Source organism: Bactrocera tryoni, chromosome 4 (genome assembly GCF_016617805.1).
Source record: "Bactrocera tryoni isolate S06 chromosome 4, CSIRO_BtryS06_freeze2, whole genome shotgun sequence".
Taxonomy (NCBI): Eukaryota; Metazoa; Arthropoda; class Insecta; order Diptera; family Tephritidae; genus Bactrocera; species Bactrocera tryoni.
In genome coordinates this window covers 15,562,339-15,580,084 of record NC_052502.1, presented here as the reverse complement: position 1 = coordinate 15,580,084, position 17,746 = coordinate 15,562,339, and the positions used below count along the sequence as shown (strand labels likewise).

At 39.6% G+C, this 17,746-nt stretch overlaps 2 protein-coding genes across 2 annotated transcripts; one reads left to right on the top strand and one right to left on the bottom strand.

Moving 5' to 3' along the window:
• The first annotated feature begins 461 nt into the window (after positions 1–461).
• LOC120773672 (skin secretory protein xP2-like) lies at positions 462–8,035 on the top strand. The gene is made up of 2 exons (XM_040102697.1): positions 462–482; positions 6,839–8,035. The coding sequence occupies exons 1-2, from the start codon at positions 462–464 to the stop codon at positions 8,033–8,035; spliced, it is 1,218 nt and encodes a 405-aa protein (XP_039958631.1).
• Positions 8,036–9,143: 1,108 nt separating this feature from the next.
• On the bottom strand, positions 9,144–17,476 carry LOC120773664 (extensin-3-like). Its single transcript, XM_040102681.1, has 3 exons — positions 17,450–17,476; positions 9,791–10,313; positions 9,144–9,667 (listed from the first exon to the last, which is right to left on the bottom strand). Exons 1-3 carry the CDS (start codon positions 17,474–17,476, stop codon positions 9,144–9,146), a joined length of 1,074 nt encoding a protein of 357 aa, XP_039958615.1.
• Positions 17,477–17,746: the final 270 nt, after the last annotated feature.

Genomic DNA, 17,746 nt, shown 5'->3' with positions numbered 1-17,746 from the left:
CACAAAATTTAATCACGTACCTCTGCTCTAACGGACGCTGCATTTTCGGCTTGCAACACTCAAAGAAACACGTCGCGCGAAAATGTTTGTCCTGACTCTCCAGGTGCTCGGAGACAACTGACCAGTCACTCGTTTGTTGGCTAGGAACGTTTTCTACCGAATCCGGTCGTTGTGGGCACGCTCTGAAGTACAGTCGCGGCGTAAGAAAATCAGTCCTATTACTTTCCGGATAAACCCTGTATAGTGCTGGCGGAAGAAGTCTATAGTACCTGAGGCCGAATCCTGTTGTATTAGGTTAGGTTGGTTCGATCCTAAGAGGGATCTCAATTGAAGAGCTTAGAACGCCGGTCTGTTGTGGTACATATAAATACCTCAGAACTGGATCATAAGAGCCTTACAGATCGACAAAGCTCTTTGAACCTATCACATATTAATTGGGACGACTGATTTCAGTTTCGAAAATGGGTTCTGGTTCGCCGAAGGTAAGATTACCGAGATGTTTCAGCCTCAGTCTAGCAAAGGCTGTACAGGGGATGAGAAACTTTTGCGACTAGCAATCGGCTAGATGTCTAGTAAGAACTCCTACATTCGCGGCAAGATGAAGGGTAAGGAAAGTAGTTAAGCAGATCTCTTGCATTCTACCGACAAGCATCACGCAGTCGCACAGAGGCTGGTCGGCAAGTGTTACTTCTTGGCATTACAAAAAGAAATTCGGCATTATGGATTTCCGAGTTGGGGTTGGCTTAAGTGAATATGTTACAAAGTATAAAGCAATGACCTGTACGAAATATTTTGCGTAGTCAATAAACCGGCAAGATAGAGTGCGAGGTCCGAGACTCTTTCCCTTTAATAATTTTCAATCGTCCAACAGTACATAAATTTCGAAGTTCCTTCACATTATCATTTTTTGCTTAGAACCATGAGCTGTTTACACCAAACAATATGAACATTAACATCGTCTCGGCATTCGCTAAGGTATGCTGGTAACGTGTAGCAAACTGGTATAAAAGGTTAAAAAAAAAATCTCTCCACAAGTTGCAGAGGCATTTTATTATTGTCATTTAGACTCTTTGGACAACTTTCACATATGAATATATACTATATGTAATTTATAACGGTATGCATTTATTTAATGCGACTTTATGAGTAAGTATTTTTTGTTTACTTATTTCGTGCTTAAAAGATAGACGATGGAGCAGTGGGTATTACTTCATTCGACTTAAAATAAATTCAGATTCTATTTTAATTGAATTAAATCATGATTAATCAGACTTGACGCAAACAACATTCGAATCCCATTTCGAAGCTGTTTGGAAATTTCTTTTGTTAAGAAAAAATATTCGAAACTGGCCTGGGCACTAAATAGGCTATTTGCTTGTTTGGTTGAGTTACTTCAAAGATCTAATACGAAGAGCTTTTATGAAAAGCTTTCTTTACCGGAAATTCACTTTTGCCATAGTTTGCCGAGGAGGCGACGTTAATAGAAAATACTGTTTAAGTGGATCGAAACCCAGAATCTTATGAAGCTCATACAATACGACCTCCAAAGAAGATAAATATTATAACCTATGGCTCCGCGAGGAAGCAACGGGCTACAATAAGGGTCTTCAATTTATTTAAATTTTTTGCTACACTCTGATTTGACTCCAACTTTTTGATCCTTAGATATTTCGATGTCCAAATTTTTTTCCAGGGCAGAGCAAGTCGGTCTTTCCGTCGGCTGCCTTGTGGATACCAACTGATAGCGTTCCGTATGATTGTGTTTAGAATTCGTTTCTAAGCATTGCCGAGCCACCCATTTTCCTTTGAGAAATTCATCCTGAGTGTGTCATTTATGCCTGATCATATGTCCCGGAAAATGCGACAAATATTGCGAAGGCATCGGTGTCTAAATTCTTTAAATATATATATTGATTATCATTAATATCGGAAGACTAAAGTATTTGCTTCTCTTTTGTCCTCTCTATATAACTCACAAACCAAAGAAATCTTCTTATAAAGTTGTATAACTTCTAATTCTTAAACTGAAATATTGACAATGAGTTAGCTCTCGTCCTTTCATGACTCTTAATGCCTCAGTATAGTTGTTGTTATTGTTCTAACGGGTTCCCAATCCTCGTTAGGATGGTAAGGATGAGATAAGTTGTCGGACCAAAGGGAGCAGGGTGTCAGGTGAGTAGGGCTAGCAGGGCATGCAAAGAGGTGGCTAGTGTCATGCGAGGACTCATTGCACGCTGGACATTTATTTGATATGCAGGGTGTATTCCGGATAAGTTGGAGTTTCCTATTTCGGAGATATATTCGGATTGGTAAGTCTCAGCGTAGCTAACTTAGTACAATCATAAAAATTAATTATATCAACCATAAACGGCACTGAATCTTGTTTCTTTTATAATTCAATCGTGCTGAAGAGAAATGTCAACTGTTCAGAGCATCACCTTAAAATATCACTAAACCTGGTTAGATTCTATAGCTGATCTCCGAAATGAAGATCACATTTGGACTGTTAAAAACATGTTCTATTGAAACCTGAAAATTCTTGTGATTGAATTTCATGTTTTAACTATACGCCTTGAGCCCATTACTACTCCGTTTTGGAGTTTCATTCCTACTCCCGCCAACCGCGTCACCTTAGGGCCTAGATGAGACCTTCCAACCATAATCTCGCAAGAACTAGACAGTCAACGACTTCTACAACAGACAGACACTACTACGGAAGTTCTTGAAGTCGACCTTCGCTCGTCAAGCTCACATGAGACTCAGGCATGCAATAGTAAACCATGAGAAGTATCGTTAATTGCATGTTCATTAGCTTTGCGATTTTCTACACATGATGAAAGGTTCTGCGGAATATTTATGATCCTTTGCGCATTGGCCGCAGTCGGTGGAACGATGAGTTGTATGAATTGTACGATGACATTGACATAGTTAAGCGACGATGACGACGACGTTGACAGCGGGCTAGGCCATGTCGTTGGAACGGAATATCTGAAAGTATTTGACGCAGTACCCGCTCGGGGAAGCAGAGAACAACATCCACTCTGTTGGAGAGATCAGGTGGAGAAGTACCTGAATGCACTTGGTATCTCGAATTGTTGTTAACTCGGCTATACCGCGTACGTGGTGTCTACGCCATTAAAGAAAAAGAAGGGGTAAGTATCGAAGGCCTGAAACTTGGATATATAGACTGATGCAAATGAGAGCCAATCGTTAAACAGACTAACTTATCCTATAAATAGAGATCCCTACAGCCTCAGAAGGACTGTAAGATTACATGCGAAGTTTTTTTAATGGCAAAAATACCATTGAAATATGTTAAACATGGCTCATCGTAATGCTGACTGTGGACCGAAAAAGACTTTCTCATAAGAAAAGCTTTTGTAACGGACGAGATGCGAACCTAAAATCTTTCGTAAACCTGTCAACTGTGGACCTGTCGGCTATAGAGTATATATTATTATAATATTACAGAAAACATCTCAGATTTACCATTCTTACAAATTAATCACAAAATTTTCTTTATAGAACAACTTCGTTCTGAGCGCCATCTATCAAGCGCTTTTATGACACATATTCTTTTTTATATTAAATAATCCGCATAATCTTTAAATAAATCAAAAACAAATTATGCAATTTTCTCACTCTATTGACAACCTTTAAACACAGTTATTAGACAAATACACACAACCACAATAACAAACACTGGCATATGCTCTAAGCTTGTGCCACAGTCGGCTCGGCATGTTTTCGTTCACACGCATAAACTATCTATAATCACATCGTTAAGCCGCCACTAATGGCGCTACATACAATTAGACAATAAAATAATTCAATTCCAGCGATTATATTAAATAAAATCAAAATGAAACTGTTGAGTTAATTTGGTAAAATGTATCAACTACTGTTTGTTCTGCGCGTGTTTAATAGATAGATAGATAGATTCCAGTTTGACCATGGTTGTTGTTGCTGGTTGAGTTCATAAATATCTTGTTGAAGTGCCATACACACTCACGTTCATACGTCTATAGATATATTCATACATACATACTACATACCTACTCTGCATACTAATTTTAAATAATTAAAAAACTTAGCAAATAAGAAAAGAAAAAAACAGTTAACAAGCTGCTGGCTGCCTGATTGAGCAAGTGTTGTTGTATTTGTTGTGTTTAAGCAGCTAGTCGAGCCAACGCCAATTTCGAAGACCAGAACAAATGATCGGAGTCTAATCAACACCCGAAGCTGGACTTCGAATTTGGCAAGGCTTGCTGGCGATGTGCCTCGGTCTGTGTATGTATGAGTGGGTGTGTGTGTAATCTCTTAAATTATTATGTATTTAGGTATATGTTTAAGCCAAATAACAAAGTAGTGGAAAATTTGGCTTAAGCTTCACTTCATGTCTAGGTACCAATCTTCTGCTGCTGTTTCTTCTTCTACTTTTCGTGTCTTCAAACGCATTTTTTACTCTGATACTCCAATTAGTCTCCCATTATTTGTTATTATTGCTTTTTGGTTGCATTTATATATTTATATATATGTATAGTTGTATATATACTTATATATGCCTGTATGTGCCTATGTACCCAGTAGGAAAATGCGGGAATAGATACGGCTCAAGTGAGCCCAGCACAATTTCTGATTGATAAGGAAATTCTTATGCTCTTATTTAGCCGTAAACTGAGGACTGAGTCGGTTAAAAAAAATTATTGAACCAATCGTTACAATTCTTTAAAAACTTCCAAAATAGGATCCTTCTGCGTTGATGCAGCGCTGCCAGCGTGATTGTAGGCGTCACGGAAGACATTCTCCGGAATAGCCTTAAAAGCCGAGGTGCATGCTGCTTGGATCCCCTCTGTCGTCTCAAACTGCTTGCCTTTCAGCGATCTTTTCAGGCAAGAAAACAAAATGCCGGCCTTGGTTAGGTGGCTGTTCACAGGAAAGGCGGTGTGAGCCGGGGCGTTGTCGTAGTGAAAGTTCTAATCGGCTGCGATGTCTTGTCGGACCCGATTGATGATGTCATGAACCACAGACATCTGGGCATTTATAATACTTAAACGACGGTCTGAGTTCAAAATTTTGAGGACACGAGTCACATTGTCGGTGTTTGTCGAAGTCGCAGGTCTCCCAGAACGGTCTTCACCAGCGACCCGGCTCTCCAAAAAGACCTGGTGCCACCGACACACACCATTTCTTGCTAAAGCAACATCTGGGTAAGCCTGCTTGATCATATCAAACGTCTCTGTCGCAGATTTACCGAGTTTCACACAGAATCTAATCGCTTACCTCTGAACTAACGAATGCTGCATTTTCGGCTTGCACCACCGACAGAAACACGTCGCCCGAAAATGTTTGGCCTGACTCTCCAAGTGCTCGGAGACAACTGACTAGCCGCTCGTTTGTTAGCTAGGAGCGCCCTCTACCGAATCCAGTCGGTGCGGAATAGTACAGTCGTGGCGGAAGAAAATCAGTTCTATTACTTCCCGCATACACCCTGTATGGTTTTCATCCAAAAAAACGCTAATATTTTACTTTTATGGCCAAGAATTTACCTTTATTGTAGAGATAAGGGTTTGACATTACGTTTTAAAAATAGTTTCGAGCAAGTGACTTTCTTGGCTGGCTCGAATAAATTTCAGCCAATACTTCGAGTATTTTCGACCCCTTTTGGCAGCATTTTGGGGCCGCATGTCAGCAAAATCGACTCGAGTTTGTCTCCGTGGACAAGCAGTTACACAAAACTCTACAAAAACTAGTCCAGCGGCATTAAATCGGATGATGTAAGAGGCGAGATAACGCGCTTATCATAAGTTTCTTTCAATAAAATGAATGTTTCATTGGCTATATGGCATGAAGCGCGGTCTTGTGGACACCAAAGCTCCCCCACATCAACATTCCCAAATGCAGGCACAAAAAAGTCATTAATAATGGCTCTATAGCGTTCCCCATTGACGGTAACTTTGGCGCCGACTTTATTTATGAAGAGATATGGTGATGATTCGCCTTTCCCATGGAGCACCACAAACAGTCACAGATGACCTAACGGCGTATCAGCGAGGTTTTGTGGATAAGCGTCATTCCAAATTCGAAAGTTTTGTTTATTATCGTACTATTCAACCAAAAATGAGCTTCATCAAAAAATTTTTAAAATTTTCTTGTGAAAATCGTGATTGGCTGCCTTCTTCATTTCGGCACATTCGCCATTTCACTCCAGCACGAATTGGATTTCGTAAGCCCCCAAACGGAGACTCTTCTGCAAATGGCGGATGAACTCATTCGGGTCTACTTGGATGAAACTCAACTCACAACATTCTCAACACGAAGCTATTGCTGATTCCGTACCGTTGTATAGTGTACGTAGTTCGCAATTTCCTGCTGGGTATGCATGTAAGTATGTCTGTAGTCAAGTATGTATGTAATCATTTGTAGATATTTGGATATACGCGCTTCACTTAAGCTGATAATAATAATTCCATCGGCTAGAAATATTTGGTTAAACCCGTTTTAATTAATGAATTGACTTTCGAATTAACCAAATACTTGCGTGAAGAAAGACGCAAGAACACCTTTTTAAACAAGAAACCCAAAATTTTTTGCAGACATTTATTTTTTCACCTCTACTTATTACTCATATTCAAGCATCTCTCATCTGGCCGAATTAAATAGATTCTCGTATAAAAGTTGCACGATTTCTAGCAAACAGCAACAGTCTCAGATTTCCAGTTCAACAATCTAGAAGTCCTGCTGAAAATATGGTAAAGACTAGCAGTTATAGCTCCAGCAACTCAAGATCACCTATCAGCACTTTAAACTCGAGCTCTGACCGTCTTTCTCTTTGCAGAAAATCTTCGCTATCACCACCGTTATTGCCTTGTTGGGCGTCAGCGCCAATGCGCTGAGCAACACCTATTTGCCGCCACAGGCCTCAGCTTCGAACTCAATCAGCAGCTATGCCGCGCCCGCCTCCTACGCTGCACCATCCGTATCTCATGCTAGCTTCGCACCAGCTCCCAGCCGTCATGTGGCACCATCGGGTGGCTTCGCATCAGCAGGCAGTTTTGGCGGCAGCGGTGCTGCATCGGCTCAACACGTTAGCTACGCTGCTGCACCCTCGTTCCATGCCGCTGCTCCAGTGGCTGCTCCACGTCCACAGGCTTACCATGCGCCAGTCGCTGCCGCTTCTCACAACGTAGCTTCGTATGCCGCTCCTGCACCACGGCCTCAGGTTGGATTCGCGTCCTCGGGTGGTTTTGGCGGTTTTGGTTCTGCTTCTGGTCAGCAAGCTTCTTACGCTGCTGCTCCAGCACCACGTCCTCAGGTACATCACGCTCCAGTTGCAGCTGCCTCAAATGTAGCTTACTCTGCTGCCCCAGCACCACGTCCTCAAGTACATCACGTTCCAGTTGCAGCTGCCTCAAATGTAGCTTACTCTGCTGCCCCAGCACCACGTCCTCAAGTACATCACGCTCCAGTTGCTGCCGCCTCAAATGTGGCTTACTCTGCTGCCCCAGCACCACGTCCACAAGTACATCATGCTCCAGTTGCTGCTGCCTCAAATGTGGCTTACTCTGCTCCAGCTCCACGTCCTCAAGCTTATCACGCTCCAGTTGCTGCCGCCTCAAATGTGGCTTACTCTGCTGCCCCAGCACCACGTCCTCAAGTACATCATGCTCCAGTTGCCGCCGCCTCACATGTGGCTCCTGCTTTCGCTCCAGCTCCAAGACCAGCCGCTGCCTACTCCGCTCCTGCTACTGGCTTCTCCGGCGGTTTCGGTGGACAAGGCGCTGCTTCTAGCAGCCACGCCAGCTATGCCGCCCCAGTCGGCGCTGCCTCCAATGCCGGATATGGTTACTCCGCACCAGTTGCCGCTGCATCAGCCCCACAAGTCACTTACACTGCTCCAGCACCAGCCACAGCTCCAGTGCAATTTGCTGCTCCTTCCAACATTCAGGAAGTTGTTGCCGCTGGCTCCTCCAACTATGGCACTAAATATGCCGCCAATGGTGGTTATGAATACCGTTTCAGACACAGGAACTAAACCATTGTATTGTCGATTATATTCAGTATTTTTTCTTCGATGCTGTTGCAAGTTTTCATTCCGCGGACAAACGATTACACGACAAATAAACGAAAGTGATACCAAGCAAAATATGAATATGATTTTGGGTTTTTATTACTTTATAGATTCATAACGAATTTAATTTGCAATTGAGGGCCTAGCTTTGCTCAAGAGAACGAAGAGAGAATTCATGCTGATGGAACTCATTCCATTTAAGAGTTGAAAGCTGGTTGCCTACGATTAACTTTGCAAATCTACATCGCATTTTAGATTAGATGTGAAGACAGTTTCAACCGAGTTTATTACTCCACCTTTGGCTGCGGGAAAGCAATTATAGGGGGCTATTCTATCCAAGCCTTGATGCATTTCGATAACACGAAAAACTAGCAAAGAAACCAGACAATTATAGATAATTGAAAGAACTTAGGGTTAGAGTCAAAACCTTAGCCGATGCGTATTTCATACATAGTAAAACTTCAAATCAAGAGGACGTAAGGCAGGGACGAAAGTACTTGTAGTTCGGCCGAGGAGAACTTGTCTGAAAGAGGAATGAAAACGATCCGACGACTACAAAATTGCAATAAAGCTAAAACTTATTGTGAAAGTGGTCCACCACTTCCCATGTAGGAAGATAAAAGTTTATACCAACTAAACTATCTCAACTTGGTTCCCTCCAATGATCAAAGAAGCTTTAATATTGTCAAAATATATGAAGATTCAATAGTATTTCCAGGAAAATATTTATCGAGATTGTGGTAGACTAGCTTTTTCTTTAAGCTTTCGTGTGGACTCCGATCATGCAGACATAACTTTATTTTTATAGTTAGTCTTCAATAGGTAAAGGTGATTCAAACACAGATGTCATTAATTTCACCCTCTCCAAGTTATTCAATCATACTCATAGCTCTCAAAGCTCTCAGACATTCGTCCAAATAATGATCAGGTAAAACCAAAGTTACTTGAGTTAATAAAAATACAATAGAATTTCGTTTTAATAAAAAATGTTTAATGTTCTTCAACCAATTCGAAGCGAGATAATACCAACATTTAACATAGAAAAGATCGAGGCCTTGAGCAAATATAGTTTTTAATAAATATAGCCACCGTTAGCCGCATATTGGGTACCAAGACTGGATGACGATGTCGAAATGGATTTAACTGGAGCATTGTACGAGACCGCAGGGCTGCTGTAATGACCAACTGATGTTTGGTACGAACCGCTTGAAATGCTGCTTGTAGAAATAGCCGGAGCATGGTATGTGGTGGATGCGGTGTAGGAAGAAGCCGGAGCTTGATAACTAGAGGTTACAGGTGCTTTATAAGTAGAGGCGGGTGCATGATACTTAGTCGTTTGAGCTTGATATTGTGACGCGGGGGCTCCATACGTAGTCGCAGGGGCTTGGTATAGAGTAGCAGGAGCCTGATATTGAGCAACTGGAGCTCTGTACGTTACGGTGGCTGCTTGATGCTGAACGGCTGGAGCTCTGTATGTTGCGGCAGACGATTGATATTGAGCCGCTGGCGCACGATGAGATGATGCCGGTGCGTTGTACGAGTAAGGAGCTCTATAAGAACCAGACGATGTGCCATGACTCACCGTATGGACAGGAGCTGGCGCACGATATTGAGTGGCCGACGAGACACTTTGTGAGACAACTGGTGCCGGAGCGTTGTAGGAGTAAGGAGCTCTATAAGAACCGGACGCTGCGCTATGACTCACCGTAGCAGCTGCACTATGGACAGGAGCTGGCGCACGATATTGGGTGGCCGACGAGACACTTTGTGATACAACTGGTGCGCGATATTGCTGAACATGATGTTGAACAACGGCTGGCTTTTGAACTGCTGGAGGAATGTATGTGGCAGCCGGGGCGCGATAAGAAGACGAGTGCACGGCAGGTGCGCTATAACTAGTAGCACTGTGTTGCACTGGAGGCGGCACTTGACCGGGGGCTAGGTATTTACGAGGTGGTGCAGGAGGCACAGAATAACCGCCGGAGCTCTTCGATGTGCTGTACACTTGTGTGGAGGGTGCACTGTGCGAAACTGCGGACGCAGTGTAACGATGACCGCCAAGACTGCTGCCGCCACTGCTAACACCTACACCACCACCACTAGAATAGCCTGTGGCTGGATTGAAAGTAACGGTACGGGATGCGGAGGCCGTCGATGGCGGTAAGTAGGTGTGTGACAAATGTGACACATCCGCGTGGGTACATGCGACCAGCGCGAGTAGGGCAATACTGATGAAGGAATTCTGTAAGAAAAATGACGCAAATTTTAAAGAATGTTGAAACTTGTTGATAATTTTACTGCGAGAATAAATTTTTTTTGAGAAATGAGCAAATTCGACTTAGCACTTTTTTCAATTCAATACGTACTCACTGACTTAAAAAAAATAAATTTCGTCTTTTTAAACTTTCAAATGATTTTATAAAAAATTTTTAGTCATATATGTATGACCGCTATGTCGGTTTAGCGTTGAACCCCCTTAAAAAGCTAAATTTGGAGTTAAGACCTTTTACATGTCAGACACAGTTTTTTGGCATAAATTTACGAATTTGTTCGATAAAATTTAAAATTCATATTATTTTAACATTATTGCCAACTTCTAAATAACAGTATTTCAACTTAAGCCTTTTTAATGTTCATCGCAATATTATTCGCGTAAACAAAGATTGCTGAGAGCGTATTTAGCATCTACTTTTTATAAATGATTATTTATTATAATCGGTCAGCTTATGTTAATTTTTAAAATATCATGCTGAAATTTGCAAATAATAGACTTACGTCTTTTGTGGTAACATATTGTAGTTAGAAACTCAAAGTTTTTGAGATATCAATCTGAAATTTGCACACGGTCCTTTTTACATCAAAAAACTACTTGTTTGTTAAAATCGCTGATATCGGATCACTATAGCATATAGCTGCCATACAATCTGACCTATCAAAATCATGTCCTCGCATAGAAACTTTCTTATTGGACAAGCTATCTTCACGAATTTTCGTACAAAGTATTACCTAAGACATTACTACAATCTCTAAAAAACTTGTTGAGATCGGACTACTATAGCATATAGCTGCCCTAGAAACTGAACGTTCAAAATCATGTCCTTGTATGAAAAACTTTTTTATTAAACAAGATATCTTCACGGACTTTGACACAAAGTATTATCGAAGACATTGCTACAATCTCTGAAGAACTTGATTAAATCGGACTACTATGGTACATAGCTGTCATACAAACCGACCGATCAAAATCATGTCCTCGTATGGAAAACTTTTTTATTGGTTAAGATATTTTCACGAATTTTTACACAAAGTGTGATCCAAGGCATTGCTACCATCTCAGAAGAATTTGTTGAGATCGGACTACTATAGCATATAGCTGCCATACAAACTGAACGTTCAAAATTATGTCCTTGTATGGAAAACTTTCTTATAGGACATGATATCTTCACGAATTTTGATACAAAGTATGATCAAAGGCATTGCTATAATCTCTGAAGAACTTGTTTAAATCGGGTTACTATAGTATAAATATATGTCATACAAACTAAACGATCAAACGCAATCTATCCCCTTAAACTTATGAAAAGTGATTTTACGTCATTTTGAATTTTAGGTAACGATATGTATGTAGTTTCGGTTATTTTTGTAGTTAATTTTTTCGTGAAAAATACCGAAGTCATACTTCAAGCTTCCTGAATATAAAGTTACAAAAAATAGTTTTAAATAATTTTTTTTGATTTAAAAAATTTTTTTTTTAATTTTTTTGTATTATGTTTTTATATGTGACCATTAACTCAAAATATGATTTGCAACTTAAACTCTTCTAATAAAAAAAAACGTCAAAAGTTACAGCTGTGAAGGCATCTCGCTTGTCATATTACAAAATCCTATTCAAATGGTATTACGAGTATTGTTTAACTTTTCCGTTAAAATTTTTTTATTTCACAAATTGTCTCTTCCGAATTTCGGCATAGATGGTTATCCAAGACAACGCTATAATCTTCGAAGATAATTTTTTTCTTCAAAACCGATCCTGCCATTCAAATTTCAGCACCAAAAAAAATTTGTGTTGACTAGTGTAACAATTAAATCATCGAATCTAAGGAATGTAAGGTTTTCTTTTTCAATAACAATCCTGCCATTGTATTGTATAAAAAAAGAACAAAAATTAAAACAAATTTCAGCACCAAAAAAAAAAAATTTGTTGACTAGTGTAACTATTAAATCATCGAATCTAAGGAATGTAAGGTTTTTTTAATAACAATCATGTCATTGTTTTGTAGAATACAAAAAAGAAACAAATTTTAGCACCAAAAAAATCTTGTTGACTAGTGTAACTATTAAGTCATCGGCTCCAAGGAATGTACGGTTTTTTTCAATAAGAGTCCTGCCATTGTTTGTATAAAAAAACAAATTTCAGCACCAAGAAAAATTCTTGTTGACTAGTGTAAGTATTAAATCATCAGCTCTAAGGCTTGTAATAGCACTCTTTTGAATGAAATATCCAAGTTGGCGGTTATTTAGTACTTTTTCTACACTTTTCACACACTGTTGCACACAAAACAATGCAGACGACCACACATACACCCACACTTATGCAGTAAGCGATTCCCCTGCTGCATAACACTAACCATTTTCGCACTAATTTGCACACGAAATCTCCAGTTCTAAGTTAAGCTGTGTAAACTTGGCTTTAAGGCGCGTTGCGTGTTGTTGCGGACGCGTTGTTTGCGGTTTGTGGTGAGTTAAGAACTGCTGCCGAAGCAGAGGTAAACAAGCCAATTTATACTTCGAAGCAACACGCAAATATTTGTATGTTTTTGGTGTTTGTTTTTTGGCTTTTTTTGGTTGTTTTTGCTTTGTATGTGCGCCTATTTTCCCAAACAAATGTTCAACGCGCAGCGGCCGCCAAACAAACAACACATCAACAACAACAATAATAACAACTCAAAATAAATGTTCAAAAATGTTATGTTTTTATATTTTTTCGCAAACTTTTGAGCTAATCGCTGCCAGCTTGTCATTCTAAGCGGTTGTCATGTTGTTATTATTGTTGTTTTTCTTGTTATTTTTGTTGCTGTTGTCAATGAACACTAAGAATATCATATTCTAATACAAAAGTGTTGAGGGGCTTGCTGCTCTTCAAAATCGGGGGACGATGACTCCACCCAAAACTGCCTGCATAGTCAGTGCAAATTTTTGCTTTTCGGTGTTGCCAGACATGGATTTCTGGTTCTGTGGTTTTTTTATGAAGGAATTATAAAACTATATTTGACTCTTAAATTCCGTCATATTTTCGAAAAACTGTGTTTTGACATGCGATTTTGCTTTAGAACAATGTTGCCACATATTAAAAATATCGAGATCTTAAGTTGAAAATGTACGAAATACTGCTTGTGCAAGAACTGAAGCCGCTCGACCTTCCCAAGCGACATCGTTTAGCTCTTTGGGCTCTTGAAAAGATCCAAGAAGATCCAGCGTTTTCAAGCTAAATTTTGTTCAGCGATGAAGCCCATTTCTGGCTCAATAGGTCTGTAAATAAGCAAAATTTCTGCATTTGGGACGAAGAGCTGCCTGAAGGGATTCAAGGGCTGCCATTTTGTCCAAAAAAACAACGATTTGGTGTGATTTGTGGGCCAGTGGAATCATCGTTCCACATTTCTCCAAAAATGATGCCGGTGAGAACGTCACGGACAATGGTGTGACAACAAATTTGATGCTTGAAATTGAAGCTCGTGATCTAGGCAACATTTTGTTTCAACAAGACGGTGCTGCTTCTCACACATCGCATCAATGATTGATGATTTATTGAAAGAACACTTCTGTGAGCAGATAATTTCATGTTTTTTGTAGAAAATTGGACTCAACCGATGGACCATCTGAGACGTAGCCGTGGCCAAAATTTCAAAGAGATAATCTTCAAAAAATAAACGCCAAATAATGTTCTTTCGAATGATAATAAACATTCCCCAATAAATTTGAAGCTTCTGTGTTTATTATTTAAAAAGGTAGGGAACCTCGAAATGGATCAATCTTTAGTACTCTCAACCATCTGACCACCTAGCATTTTGGTACTACTTTGATGAAAATTTCGAAATAAATATCTGTTAAAAATTGAGACCTTTTTTAAGGGGTTACATGGGCTTACAGGTTTCAAAAAATCGATCTTATTAATTTCTACAACACCTCAAGAATATTGTCCTAAATTTTCAAGTTGATCGAGTTACAGTTTCGGAGATACAGCCTTGAGAGCTTGTGCGCCGTCTTTAAACGCGTTTTTCACGAAACTGTGTTTTTGAAGTCGGTTGGCAAGATTTCTCGAGAACTACTGAACCGATCTTCATGAAATTTTACACAGGTCTTTCAGATACATACTTAAAGACTTGGATGAAGGATTTTTTTCAATTAAAACTATTTGAAAAAAATTTTTCACTGAAATTTCCCTTTTTTATAAAAAATCTCTGCCGAAAATTCAACTTTCAGTTTTGTTTTCCTTCGTTGAAGTTCTAAGTTAAAGTTTTAACTGAAACAAGTATTTTTTTTACTTTAGATGATCCTGTAAGGAGTTATCCTGCCAACGAGGGTGCATCTTTTTGCCAAGGGGTCACCGAAATGGCGTCGCAATGGCCGAGTTTAAAATATTTTTTTCCGAAAATTTCAGAATTTCTTTGTTAATAGTGTATGGTTGCTTGTAACAATAAAAAATTGTTTATATGAGAACAAAATTGTTGAAATAAGGCTGTTTTTTACCCGAGGAAACCCATGTAACCCTTTAAAACTCTCCATTTATCGGTTGTATGAACCTACTACTAAGAAGAAGCAAGTAGACAAATAACTTTATCCAATAAAATAACCACAAATTAAAATAAATAAAATACCTTTAATTTAATTCGAAGCATGCTGGCAGCACCAAAAACCAAGCACTTTATGCATTAACTGACTGCCGAGGTGATTGATGGGCCGACTGACTGCATGCACCTCAGAGCTGCCTCTTGCGAGTGTTATTAGCCATTTGCATTGGCAACAGCAGCCGCCAGCGACGCATCAAGCGTTCGCACACACTCATACACCTACACATACATATATTTATATACTAAACATAATATATTTAAAAAATTGCAGGTTACGCAGGTTATTGCCTTGTATGGGACCACATTAAAGCCGAAAATGACGCTGCTCATAAGTGTCATAAAAAATCTCAGCCAAAAAATCAAAAGTGTTGAACTTCCCCTGGCGCTTGAGCAATTGTCACAGCAGCTGCAACAACAACAGTAGTAAGTATACCATATAGAGTTAGCTTTATTTTTCGCTCATCATCGCAGCAATCAACAACTCAATTGTCTCGTTTTTGTTGTAGTACCCGAACATACATATTTGCTTTGGCGCCGTCATTTGGTCTCTGTAGTTTCTAAGAAACGCCACCGCTTGACAAATTCTTTCTTATTTAAATTTTTGGAATTTTTTTTGTTCGAAGTAAACAAAGCAAAGTTAAATGCTCATAATTATTAACGAAAAGACAATAAGCCACTTCTGGTGGTCAAATAAAACCGGAAAACACCTTGCATTTCTTATTGGACAATAAAGCGAATTTGCGCTGACATTCCGCAGTCTATGGAAGTAATGTTTTGCCACATAAGATTCTAAACAATAATAACTAAAACGTGTAAGGTAAACTGAAATTCATTTGGAGATGATTTCTTTCATATTCTGACAAGATTCGAGTATCTCTACTTGCAGGTATTTTTCCTGATCAATGTCCAAATGGCGAAATAGCAGTTGTTCTGATGTAGTCAAGATAGAGAGACAGCACCTCCTTTTTGACTGTCGTTTACTAAACCAAGACTGAAACGTCTAGTATCTGACATCATCTGTCATCCAGGCAAACTTGTCGATATGGAACTCGGACTTTTATAGGTAGAGATCCCACTACAGCGGTTTTCGAACCTCACAAAGGACTTTCTTCTTCAGCTGTCTCTGCTATGGAATTACCCATAGAACCTAACATATACATACGTCTCTTGTGAAAAAACTGATTTTTGCGAAGTCCTTTAGCTAGTCTCAGTTGTTTAGCCTTATCTACATATTTCTTTGAATTTTTTCTTTATGTTACATACTGCATTCTGTTTTTCAAAAATGTCAAACTCTGCATGCCAACGATTATGTTTTTTATCGGAAACGTATTTGTTACTCCCTACAGAATTACGAACATCGATAAAGCTTTAGCTTTATAAAATTTGAGCTTGACAGAACTTCGAACTTAAAGACCGGAAGACTCTGCGGTGCAGCTTTCATTTAAAAATGTCTCGTGTTGACGTCCTTTCACAGCAGAATTGCCGAAAACTGCAAAACATACGAGCTGGCTAAGGAAAAAATTATTTCCCAATTTCATCCTCCTGGAAGCGAGTCGGTTTTCCATTATCTTGCGTTCTGTCATTATACCTTTAGAACCCCAGCGAGCTCAGAAAGCCTTGTCAGTAACCAGAACTCGTGCGACTGCTTAATCCTTCTGACCCAAAGTCAAACGTTAGGTATGAAGAGGTGCCAATTTTTAGGTCCTTTAATGTCTTGCGTTCTGGCGTTGGACTTTTGGAACTCCATCAACCTCAGGAAACCTTGTCTACAACCAGAACTGCGAAATACTTTTGGTCCAGAGTCAAACGTAAGAGTCGCCTTCCCCCAACTACTGGTTCTTTGCAAAGCCAATCTCCCCGCAATTATACTAGGTTTTATGACTGGACACTGACTAATAAGCTTATACGCGGTCTGGCTAAATATTTTGTTGGACGCTCTTAGCAAAAGCTGTATGGAGGAAGGTAAAGTGGAACTATCTTGTCACTACCTCCTCTCTTGCCCGGCTTTTTCTAGCCTGAGATTGAAAACTTTTGGCGAAATTAGCGAAGTGGCTGTGATTGAAATTAACCACCTTAATAAATTCCCTGTAAGCTCAAAGATCTATGAGGATCTGGTGCTCCACTTTTAGGAGTACATGGGTAACACTAAGGGCAAATATCTGTCCAAGTGAAATCCATCGAAGCTAAACTGAACCCATGAGAAACAATCATATATGACGTCTATTGAAGATATTTTAAGCTTCCAGTTTGAACTCTGGAATCATTCTTGGTAATAATACTTTATAGAAAACTTGTAGTTCGGGTACAAAAATATAGTGACAAGAATTACAATTCCTTCATATCCAGGTAGTGGCAGAAGGAGATAACAATAGTCAAAGTTGAAGCAGCAACACTCTCGACTCTGTCAAAATTTCTTATTCTATTTATCATATTTGAAGCTTGCTGTGTCAATAGCTCTTTTTACTCTCCGAAAACCGCATCCGCTTTTTCCCTTCAAACTCATACTTCATACTGTTTTTCATACGTGTACCTTGCAGGCCAAACTGAGTACATCCATTCTGCCATTTATGTCTATCAACTCTAAGCGGATCCCAATACGGATGCAGATGTGAGCATTTAGCCAACGCAGTGATGTAATAATTTCGCACATCATAACGCATTGCGAATTCCAAAAGCCAAAATATTACAAAATTCGAGTCAATCAATTAAACATGCACAGACAGTCAATCATTTAATCATTCAATCATAGCACTAATTGTTTGCAATTAGCTTAGACAGCAATTAAATGTTTCTGTGACTCGACTAATTTCCCATTCCGGCAGCTAAA

Bases quoted from the DNA above. Each gene is read 5' to 3' on its own strand.
- LOC120773672 (XM_040102697.1), top strand. From the start codon at position 462: ATGGGTTCTGGTTCGCCGAAG. The intron at 483-6,838 runs GTAAGATTACCG...TTCTCTTTGCAG, and splicing joins TGGGTTCTGGTTCGCCGAAG to AAAATCTTCGCTATCACCAC.
- LOC120773664 (XM_040102681.1), bottom strand. From the start codon at position 17,476: ATGGATGTACTCAGTTTGGCCTGCAAG. The intron at 10,314-17,449 runs GTACACGTATGA...TTTTTCTTACAG, and splicing joins TACTCAGTTTGGCCTGCAAG to AATTCCTTCATCAGTATTGC. The intron at 9,668-9,790 runs GTGCAGCTGCTA...ATCGTGCGCCAG, and splicing joins TGCGCCAGCTCCTGTCCATA to CTCCTGTCCATACGGTGAGT.